Raw genomic sequence first — 12,456 nt, 5'->3', positions numbered from 1 at the left:
ATAAGAGAGCAGGTGCTGATGTAGAGAGGCTCGAGTTTGTAAAATTTCATTTTAAATGGCATGAGCTATCGCGGGCCCTTGGGAAAAGGACTTGGGTAATTTTTTCTGGCAACTGAGGTGAGAATAACCATGAATGATTGCTCCGCATTACTGTATGCCGTAGTCAGGAGAGCACAGCTGTCACCAGCTATTAAATCCACTTCTGCACGGACTGGTGCGGAAAAAAGGAGACTCGTTACAATGCGAGATATGCGCGTGATAGTCTGTTCAGTCTGAACGAGATGAGAGGAGACGCTCGTGTTTATGGATGTGCCCAGATCTCATCAGACAGCGTTCGTCGCGTTCATCGCAATGGCCGTCTCTTTCAAGTTCTGCATCGTTAAAAACTACCAACGCTAGAATCTGATGCCCCAGAAGCACGTGGGCCGTTGTTCTACGTCTCCCTTCCTGTCTTTCTCCTGCACCATCTTGGTATAATTACCTGCTTGATCACGGAGCCCGGAAGGGAAGGCAGGAGTGACCGGGTTTCATTCATTTCTAATCTGTGGCTGAAGGACGGGGTGGGAATATGAACAGGGCTTTTCATGTTGTTGTTTTGCTGCGATTCTAGGATCAATATACAGCGAGTTGCTTCTGTTGTCAATTGAAGAATCGATTCTGGTGAATGATGACAAGGCCACACTGCTAAAGAAAATCAGATTCCTTTACAGACGATCAAACATTCTTTCAAACTATTTTTCCAGCTAGACCTTTAATGTGGAAAATAAACTGAGGCTTCACAACATTATAAACACAATGGGGTGCTCTTGAAAAATAGCCAACAGTTTTTTTCAGTTTTGCAGAATTATTTGATTTGCACAACACAAACTCATAACTGGAAACTCAACTAGATTCAATCTGCATGAACACCATAAGGGATGGTCGATATAACATTGACTAGTTAGGGGTTCAAATCCTATTGTAATTGTTAAAATGGTCATGGATCAGCGATCTCCAGGTAAAACTGATGGTGCAGACCAAACCGTAAGTCATAGAGACTTGAAACTTGGAGGGATGGTAGTACTCAAATCGCCTACAGTGTGACCAAGACTCGGCCCAATTGGCCTGACGGGGGCGCTACAGTGATCAAAAGTATGAAATCGCTCAAACTCCTAAACCGTCAGTAGCAGGCTCAAGCGTCTTATGTAGTTGGAATCCTTGGCACATGCCGGACAAAAAGCATGCCTCAGATTCAATCGTGAGCCCGGTGAAATATTTTTGGGGTATTTCGTTTTTTTTTTTTTTTTTTTTTTTTTTTTGAAAAACCTACTTTTGCAAACCAGCCCTAGGTTTTTAACCTGATCGGAACCAAACCAGTGGAGAAAAATTCTCTGGAGAGTCAATATCAATCATTATCAAAAAAAAGTTGAACTTTCTAAAGGGGCAGAGCTACTTTTTCGTAAAATGCCTATAACTCCTGAACGGAATGAGATATCTTCGCCAGACTCAGAGCACTTATGTAAGAACTCAATCTGAGGTCGCAGGAAAAAAAAAACAAGGAGCTTGGCAACGTGGTGGTGCTATAAGCTATAAAAATGGCTATAACTGTGCAACCATTTGTCCTATCAACATGAAAATTGGTATGCAGTGTCTTGGTCCAAAGTGCCACAAGTGTCTACAAGAACATTTGCGCATCTCAAAAAACATGGGCACCATTGGCCGACGAATTTGAAGCACCTGTTAGACAAGGTTAACGGAGGCCAATCAGAACGAAACTTGGTGGGCCTGTTTGACTGTTGGCCCCAAAGGTCTGAGCAAAATTGGAAAGAAATCGGTCACTGGGCTGTGGTATCGCATTTTTCAAGAGTGTAAACCATTATACGTTTTGTGGTTTTTCCGCACATACTTATGATATTAGTATCATACAATATAACTTTACCTTTTTTTGCTCAATCTGGGGAAAAAAATACACTGCAGTACAATTCTCAGGTATAGGTCAATAATTATCAAAAAAAGATATTATGTTTACAAAAGGGCCTGTTCAAATTTACCCAAAATCCTATAAAGCCTAAAAGAAAACTCAAAACTTCACGAAACCTGGTTTCACATGCGACAACAAGCATGCAAAGTTTTATGGGATCGGACCACAGCTGGCACTATAACAATCATAAACGTTAAAAAAAACATCATATTTCTATGCTTTTTATATAATTGATTTAGGTGGGTACAGCCTTAAATAATGTCTTTTTTGTGCTTAAATGCCATACAGCGCTCAAACCCTGGCAATGGCTGCTTGCAGCTATAATTTTGTCATTGTTTCAATATTTGATGTTTCTTCTGTAATTTTATTCTGTTTTTGTTCACATTGTGGTGTACATTCTATCACTGCAAAACTAAAATTCAGCAGTTTTCAAACTAGGGGTCCCAAGGGGTGGTAAAATATTATAAAAAGTAAATAGTGTCAAAAATTTACCAAAGATTAACCATCTGTATTATTATCACCGTTCTGCTTTTCTACTTCTTGAAAGACAATAATGGTACTGGTCAGTAAGATTTATTTTTTGAAAGAAATTAATACCTTTCTTCAGAAAGGATGCATTAAATTGGTCAAAAGTATTAGTAAGGACATTTATTATATTACAAAATACTTCTATTTCAGATAAATTCTGTTCACTGAAGTGACACTTCATACTGTAGTAAAGTTCTGAAGTTTCAGCTTTGATCACAGAAATAAATTAATTTTTTGTATATATCCAAAAAGAACATACTTATTTTGAATCATAATAATATTTTAAGAATAGTTTTTACTGTACTTTTAATTAAATAAAAAAATGTAAAATGGATGAGTATGTAGAAAAACAAAAAATCATATTGCAAATGGATCTTTTTGCAAAAACAAATTAAAAAAAAAAAAAAAAATTTCAATAAATTTATGCTTTTATATTTTAATAGGTTTGGCAAGAAAATCATCACACTTGACACACTGTCATAAGTTCCCAGTTATTACTCCACATGGAGTCGATTCTGGCATTACCAAGTTGCACAATATTATATTAAGCAACCACAGTTAATCACAATGCATTCTAGGCTTACCTTCACTACAACCACAAAGGAAATGTGATGTTCTCTGAGAATTTCGAGAAAGCATATATCTTAAAAAACTGCTTTCCTAGGCAGTATAATTGGTTATGTAACAGTGCCTCCATTTGTTATTCAGTCTTTGTTCTTTTGCAAACTTTTTAAAAGATACTTTCACTGGTAATTGTTGTTTGTGCTGAAAAGAATAAGTTTCGATTGAGGCCAGGTGAGGATTGTGTTGTTGGCTTTTGAATGCTCGTATGGCATCAATCAACGTCTCACATCATTTGTTTGCGTATTAGAGCACGCGGAGCAGGCGTGTCAGTCCGTCACTCTCTTTTAGGCAGACGGGTTAGGACACTTTGCGTGTGAGGCTGACCGTAGCGTTATGAGAGCGCCTAGCCTGTGATTACAGATGTGCACGATGCGCGTGATCCGCAGGCTGAACGCTCAGCTGTTTGAAGGACACGGGCTCTCCCAGGTAATCATGGTCTCCTCTGACCCTCCTCTTGCTGTGTGGCATATTTTACATGCCAGAATACCTCAGTCTCCTTAGAGGTCAACTGTCCAATTACAGTCAGAGTTTCACCCCGGTCCCCCCGGACAGCCCCCTCCTGTTTCATTCTTCTGCCTGACCTCTCTCTCTATGACAGGAGACGAATTCAGATGAGCTTATTCAGCTGGTGGGATAACGGGATATAGGGGTAAATACGGAAGAACGGATGACAACTTCTCTCTCAAATAAAAACACAGCCCTTCTATCAAGCGTCAGTCTGAGGATTTGATTGGCAGCTGGCTTTTAAAATCGTATCTGCATCTCATCAAGGTGACACGCGCTGCTAGGCTGTGGAGATCGAAATCTTTATAGAATTATAATATTAAATCATATACGGGCTAGATAAGTTGCTCATGGCTATATCGGTCTTTTCATCGGGTCAGCATTTCAGATCATATCGCTCAAGTCAATAATATCATTTAAAATGCATGAGGGTTACAAATACTGCTTATCATTGCATGCATGTTAAATGGAGTGAGATCTAAGATCTGAGTGGCCTTCTGAGGCTGAAGAAAAACCCTTGTGAAAACGAAGTACTCTTTAGCATAATTTTAAAAAGAATGCTTACTACAGAAAATAACATACTTTAAAACAATATGTTTAAAGGTAAAACTGTTTTCAGACACTTACATGCATGCTACTTACAGTGACATTCATTTAATTACAGTGAAATGAACTCTAGTCGAGAGTGTATTGTTGACCCGCTTACTGTGAGTAGGACTTAAGTACATCTTTATATGTAATTTCATTATTACTTTCATTGCCTTTAAAATATGGTTCAAGTGCACTACCGTACTGTACTAAAATTTTATCAGCTAAAATACTTTAAACTATAATTTCTAATAAAACTCATATGTCTATGATATGATAATATGTTACACATATTTGCTAACTTTTTACACAGTCATAATGATAAAAAAAAAGTATTTTCAATGCTTTAGTATGTTAGTACCTAAAGGATAACAAAGGCTTATTAAAACTGATTTAAAATGTACTTGAGCGTACTTAAAATGTAAAATATTTTGATTTACATTATTACAAAGTGCACTTGTGTATATGATTTAAGTGTACTTAAGTGTGTTAAGAAACATCTTCACGAAAGTGTACTCTATTTAAGGTCACCTAAATCTCTTATTTCATTAATATTATAGTATCTTTAAGTACATTTTCTAAAATATACTTTAAGATTTACATTATTACAAAGTGCACTTGTGTAAGTGTTAAGTGTCTGGAAAGTGTACTTAAGTTTGTTAAGAAATCATGAAACTGTTCTCTATTTAGGAGTGAACTTTTACTTCATTAATATATTAACTTCAAGTGCATTTTCCAAAAGATTCTTTTAAGATTATTCGATTATTACAAAGTGCACGTGTGTACAAGAGTTAAGTTCACTTAAGTGTGCACAGCCTACTTGTGTTAAGTGTGTTAAGAACATCTCCATAAAAGTGTTCTCTCTTTAAGGGCACTTAAGTGACCTTTTGTTTCATTCATATTATATTATCTTTAAATACATTTTCTAAAATATACTTTTAAGCTTTATAATATTATGTAAAGTGTATTTAAGGGCTCTATTTAAGGGCACTTAAGTGACCTTTTACTTCATTAATATTATATTATCTTGAAGTACATTTTATACTTTATATACTTATTTTAGGATTTGAAGTACACTACAAATGCACATTTAAAACAATTACGTGTACTTATTTTTCACAAGGGTTTACATTGAGTATTGACGGAGCAACACAATTTGTGTATAAAACATGAGACTTTTTAAATGAATATTACCACCAGTCTACTAATACTCCAATGAGAGTTAGCTGACATGTAGTTGCAAAGTTACATATAGTTAGAAAAACTTCTAAAGTGGACTATGGAAATAAAGTGTAACCCATATTTGTATCATTTTCAGTATTGCATTATTGCATGGAAGCTATTCATAATCAATAACTGAGCTTGTTGCATTACATTCTGAGAATGTCTGGACTCTGCCTTTGTGTTTGGCTACAACAATGCATCTTAAGGTTGCTTTAAAGCGCTGCCTGCAGTGTCAGCTCATTAGGTTTTGGAACGCAGCAGAGTGAGAAAGAGAGACACTCACTGGGGTTGGGTGGAAAAAGCGTGCAGCTCTTGCAGTGGATGATTTCCTTCACGATGGGCATGTCTTGCGAAACCGGCGGGGGCACAATCCCAAGGCCGGGCATCATGGGGTTCATCGGAGCAATTCCAGTCATCATGCCGAGGCTGGGGTCAAAATCTGCGGGAACAAAAGAGAGGACATCACAAAGGACTGAGTGAATAAAAGCTGCTCCAGTCTGTTTCTGTTGTGGCACGAATTAAAGCTATGAGAGCTAAACACTCTCCCTCAATGATAAATAAACAAATAAGTATAATACATATTTAAAGGGCTTTCCGAATGAATAGTTTTTTACTGACTCATTCCCCCAGCTGTTTGCCTTGGCTTGTTACTATGCACAACTGGTCCATCTGTGGGCAAAAAAAGAGTGAACACTGGCTTTCATTTACAGGTATTGGTTTAGATTACAGCTGCATGACAGCGTGGAGCTCTTTGAAATGGAAATGCCGAAGCCCTCGCTCTCTGCGCTCTCTCCCGCACCTGCGGAGAGTTTATAAGTCTGTCTAGCCTTACTAAGAGCACTCAACTCACATACTTCAAATATTTCCCTTATTTACAGCCACATAAGATAAACAAGCTCTGCCTCTGGCACTGGGAAAAAATAGCAAAAAAGTTCTGAAAGTCGAGATCTATGAAATGTAAATCGCACTGTAAATAAATGCACCGTACTGTAAGTAAAAAAAGCAATAACACATTTCAGGGTTTATATTGAAAGCCTAAAATCTACATATACAAGTAATAAAATAAAATATTAAAAAAAAAAAATATATATATATATATATATATATATATATATTATAAAAAAAAATAATTAAACTAGATTTGTGAACAAACTTTGAAGTTGACTTGAAAAAGTCTAGCCTAAACATTTAAAGCAGCTGTAAAAGTTTGAAGTTTGAAAGTTTAGATTAACACGATTAACATGTTTTTAATGATTAGCATGCTAATAGCATGATTAACATTGTTATCATGTTGTTTACATGTTCCTAGCATGATTAGCATGTTGCTAACATGTTTCTAACATGTTGTTAGCATGTTTTTAGAATATGAGCATGTTGATAGCATGATTAACATGTTAACATTTTTCTAGCATGTTTATAGAATGGTTAACATGTTGTTAGCAAGTGTCATTTTGCTAGCATTTTGCTTTAACTTGTTACCATAATTAACATGTTGTTAACGTGATTAACATGCTGCTAACATGATTGCTAACAGATAAGACTGAGATATTACTTATTGGACCAAAAAACAGTACACAGAATCTCTTAAACTGCAACTTGCAACTAGGTGGATGTACTGTTATTTCCTCTACAGTCAAAAATCTGGGTGTTATATTAGACAGCAACCTGTCTTTTGAAAATCATATTTCCTATGTTACAAAAACAGCATTCTTTCATCTTAGAAACATTGCTAAGCTACGGAACATGTTACCTGTTTCTGATGCAGCAAAGTTAGTTCATGCATTCATGACGTCTAGACTGGACTATTGTAATGCACTACTAGGTGGTTGTCCTGCTTCTTCAATAAATAAGCTACAGGTAGTCCAAAATGCAGCTGCTAGAGTCCTTACCAGGTCAAGAAAATATGATCATATTACCCCAATTTTACGGTCTCTACACTGGCTACCTATTAGGTTCCGTATCACTTACAAAATATTACTTCTTACCTATAAGGCCCTTAATTGTTTAGCTCCTGCATACCTAACTAGTCTCCTACTACGCTACAATCCCTCACGCTCCCTAAGGTCGCAAAACTCTGGACTTTTGGTAGTACCTAGGATAGCAAAGTCCACTAAAGGAGGGAGAGCCTTTTCACATTTGGCTCCCAAACTCTGGAATAGCCTTCCTGATAACGTTCGGGGTTCAGACACACTCTCTATGTTTAAATCTAGATTAAAGACTCATCTCTTTAGCCAAGCATTCACATAATGTATCTCATAACGTTGTAATTTCAGTTCCATCTGATCAAATGCACATTAATATTCTTCAGCTTGGGCTAAACACATCATTTTTGTTTGGTCGGAAGTTGGAACAGCAGCTACGCTAATTATTTCTTTGTTTCTCTGTCTCTGCCATGGGATTTCCATCCCGTGGTAACTAGGGTTTACACAAGATTCAGCCCGGATTCAGAAGAAGAGATGATGCCAACCCCTCAGAGGACCGCAGATGATGCCAGCCTTGAAACAACATACAGCACTACATAATTTTCCTACAAGTTGATTACAGCACATAACCATTGCAATTAGTGTTCATCATCTGTTTGATTACACAGTTACTGATTTTAATATTTATATCATATGTACATCGACTCAACATACAGTATTCACCACTAATAAGCTACTAAATATATTGTAGTAGCCTAAAAATTTTGTACAGCTGCTCTGCAACAATTTGTATTGTAAAAAGCGCTATACAAATAAACTTGAATTGAATTGAATTGAATTGAATTGATTGAGATGTCGTTTTTAGAATGGTTACCATGTTGATAGCATGATTAACAAATTATTATCACATTGCTAGCATTTTTCCTAGCATGATTAACATGTTAACATATGTCTAACATGGTTTTAGAATGATTAGCATGTTGTTAGCATGTGGCTAACATGATTAACATGTTATTTACATGTTTTTAGAATGTTAGCATGTGGATAGCATCATTAGCACATTTTAAAAATGTTGCTAGCATGTCCTTAGCATGATTAACATTTTGCTAACCTGCTGCAAACATCTTTCTAGCATTTAGTTAGCATGTTTTTAGAATGATTAACATTTTGTTAGCATGTTTGGCACATTGTTATCATGTTACTAGCATGTTCTTAGCATGATTAGCTTTTTGATAACATGTTTTAACATGTTGTTAACATGTAAGCATGTTTTTATAATATTAGCATGTTGATAGAATGATTGGCTAACATGGCTAACATGATTGACATGTTATTGGCATGTTTTTAGAATGTTAGCATGTTGTTAGCATGGTTAACATGTTATTGACATGTTTTTAGAATGTTCACATTTTAATAGCATGATTAACACATTGTTATATTGTTGCTAGCATGTCCTTGGCATGATTAGCATGTTGCAAACATCTTTCTAGCACGTTGTTAGCATGTTTTTAGAATGATTAGCATTTTGTTAACATGTGGCTAACATGATTAACATGTTATTAGCATGTTAACATTTTGCTAGCATGTTTTAACTTGTTACCATAATTAACATGTTTTTTTTAAATGATTAGCATGTTGAAAGCATGATTAGCACATTGCTAGCAACATGACCGCGTGATTAAACATGTTTCTAGCATGTTTTAGAATGATTAACATTTTGTTAACATGTGGCTAACATGAATCACTTAGAATGCTAACATGTTGACAGCATGGTAAGCACATGGGTATAATGTTGCTAGCATGTTCTTAGCACATTTATCATGTTGCTAGCATGATTAGCATGTTGCTATCATGTTTCTAACATGTTGCAAACATCGTTCTAGTATGTTGTTAACATGTTTTAGAATGATTAACATTTTGTTAGTATGTGGCTAACATGATTAACACATTGCTAGCATCTTTTTAACATGTTGCTAACATTGCTAACATGTTTCTCGTGTGTTTCTAAGATGATTAGCATGTTTTTTTTATCATGATTTAAAAAAGAAAACAAGAGAAGAAAATCTTCCATATTATGAAACACAAGCCAGAGGAATCCAGAAATCTCATCTATAAAAATGCTTTCATATGGCCTAACACTTGAGGTCAACTCTATTACATCAGAGAGCTTAATTTAGTGTTAAGAAAATCTATTAGAAGATAGTAACAGACACTAATTGAGATAGGAGAGTCAAATGTGAAAATATGAACGCTTTCATGATTTTCATTGCTGGACATGAAGCTGTCTCTCAGGAGGGTCGGACTGGAGTGTGAGGATAAACTCTGAACTGACAGATGTGTCTGAGCCGTGAGGGCCACAGTGCCGGAGCACAGCCTCTCTAGGAGAACCATTAACAGAAGTGGGACAGAACGTGCAGCATGTAGAGACAGAGGAGCTGACCGCCACATCGTCCGCCTTAATGACTCTGTTAGTATTGATATTTCTGTCTCTCAGCCACTAATGGAGCCAGAAGATAAGGTGGCCCTCAGTGGAATGGATGCTGTGTATTCTAGGACTGCAAGTCTAAATCAGTACCACATAATTAGGGCTTTCCCTGCATGGCCATTTTTTTTTGGCTGCCAATCTGCAAAATTGTAGCCTGAGCCAAAGCAAATTAATTTAAAGCTGCAAGCAGCGATGATAGGGCCCTCGCACCCGGGTTCACCACCGACCGGTGGCTTTAGGAAAACAGCGAACGGTGGGCAGTATGCTTTTAATACAGTAAATATAGGAGAAACATGTCAAAGTCATTTAAATGTGCCAAACTTCCTGCTGCCAGCTGGTGGCGCTATGCCTATAACTGATTATTGGCATGTAGATGTGTTCAGGCCAGCACTTTTATCAAACATATGAAGTTTGGTGCAGATTGACCTTGTATGTTTGAGTTAGTGAAAGACATGATATATCGAACGTGTGAAGTTTGAGGCAGATTGGACATTTTATGGCTGAGCTATAACCATTTCTATTTCCATGGCGAAACATCAAACTTTGTCAGGCCGCCACGGAAACGCCCTTTACCGAAAACTCAAGATCTTCGCAATTTAACATCACTAAGGTCTTTAGACTAGACTGACCAATTTTGGTGTTGAACTGTATAAATCTCTAGGAGGAGTTTGTTGCAGCGTGTCACTTCCTGTTGCCAGCAGGTAGCGCTATGACTGTAACTGAATATGGGCATGTAGATGTCTTCAGGCCAGGAGTGTTATCACACATGTGAAGTTTGGGGCAGATTGGACATTGTATGCCTGAGTTATAGCAACTTCCTGTTTCATGGCTAAACATCAAAATTTTTCAGACTGCCACGGACACACCCTCTGACAAATTTAACGTCAACATGGGCCTTTAGACTAGACTCACCAAATTTGGTGTTGACCTGAATAAATCTCTAGGAGGAGGAGTTCAAGTACGATGCCTGAAAAAATGCCAAAATGACACAAAATTTGCTGAGAAAATTAAAAATAACCGACTTCCTGTTGGGTTATGGATTTGGTACCTGGAGGCTTTTTTGTAGGTATTGGTGTGTTACATATGTGTACCGATTTTCGTGCATGTACGCAAAGCGTAGCTCAAAGCGCACACCGCTGAACGTGTAAAGGTGGCGCTATCCAGTCTTTTTGCCACACCCACTTCTGAAACCCATATCAGACGTAAATTTTCACCAGGTCTGATGTGTGTGCAAAGTTTCATGAGTTTTCGGCATGTTTAGGCCCTCAAAAATGCGATTCATTTTGGAGAAGAAGAATAAGAAGAAGAAGAAACGGAGCAATTCCAAGAGGGTTCTCACACTAGGGATGCACAATATTTATCGGACAGATAAATTATCAACCGATATGGGTAAAAATTACGTCATTTTTATTGCTCCGATAAATAAATGAAATCCGATCCGATAAAGTACTCTTGCTGGTAAATCAATCAATCAGTCTGGTTTATCTGAGATTCATCTGCTTTCCGAGTGCAAGTGACTGCAGCTGTAAACTGCAGTGACTCTCGGACTTTGTCGCGTGTAATACGTCATCATCTGTGTCGTCATCATCATCTTCGCCGGTCTGGAAGTTTTTCGCGGTGGCAGAGGAGGACGATGTTATTGCTATTTACAACACATGTTTAGCAAGGATTCTGAGAGGAGGTAAAAAGCCGCCAAGTTTTAACACAACAAATCTCACTTCAGAGGTCGTCATCGCGATGAATCTGTTTTAGCGGCCGTTCACGTCGTGCCTAAAAACACGTGGAAAACACTAGACGCACCGCTTTCTCTTTCTTTCCAAACCGCTCTGTAGCCTGCTCTGCTGTGGCGTCTGCCGTTGCTAAGCAACCATGACCTGCGCTCTCCATAAAGACGCGGAAGTTTCAACAAAGGATAAATGGATTGTCAGCATTAAAAATCGCTTGCGGTAGCTCTGTTATTAAATTTATTTAAAAATGGTTATTCCTGTACAGCTGTTTCTCCACCTTGGCAGTGCTTTCAATGTTATTAAGGGAACGGGTGAAGCTGATTGGTTGGTTCATGTCATATGACCTGCGTTGGGCTTGCGGCATTCTGAAAAGTTGATGTTTTTATCTCGATTCTGATGTTTTATTCCCCGCCTTGTATGATTTGGTTGCTGCACACATTCATAATATGATCAATAAGAAGCTTTAATGGACATTTGGACATCTGACGTTACTCCATGATGCACTTTTCATTTTTTCCAGGTTGACAAATGTCAAAGCATTTTATTTATTTAGAATTGTGGTGCCTTACACAAAAAATAAAAAACATTTTTGAAGAGTCAGGACTGATGTTTGCTATGATTGTTAGACCCAGATATATACAGTAATATACATTTCATTAGTTTATCTCAGATTTTGTATTCTCCTGGGTGCACAAAATTATCATATAAAAATATGAACGTATCGGTATCAGTATTGGTATCGGCCACAAGAAGGACTTAATTATCGGCTATCGGTATCGGTAAAAAATTTCATATCGTGCATCCCTACCTCACATCATCAGTGCTCGGGCCCTAATTATATTATTCACGGTTTTGTTTGTAAATGTAACGGTTATATTCACAGAAATGTTGCAG

The 12,456-nt window shown here is 37.3% G+C and overlaps 1 protein-coding gene across 2 annotated transcripts in view; it reads right to left on the bottom strand.

Annotated features, from left to right (window-relative positions):
- enox2 (ecto-NOX disulfide-thiol exchanger 2) overlaps positions 1-12,456 on the bottom strand; it is a 318,313-nt gene that overhangs the window by 76,142 nt on the left and 229,715 nt on the right. For both annotated transcript variants that reach the window (XM_073820293.1, XM_073820294.1), the window contains one exon: positions 5,712-5,867. In XM_073820293.1, the coding sequence (XP_073676394.1) occupies positions 5,712-5,867 (156 nt within the window). The remainder of the gene's footprint in view (positions 1-5,711; positions 5,868-12,456) is intronic.

The sequence above is a fragment of the Garra rufa genome, chromosome 16, assembly GCF_049309525.1.
Source record: "Garra rufa chromosome 16, GarRuf1.0, whole genome shotgun sequence".
Classification (NCBI taxonomy): Eukaryota; Metazoa; Chordata; class Actinopteri; order Cypriniformes; family Cyprinidae; genus Garra; species Garra rufa.
This window is presented reverse-complemented; position numbering and strand designations above follow the sequence as displayed.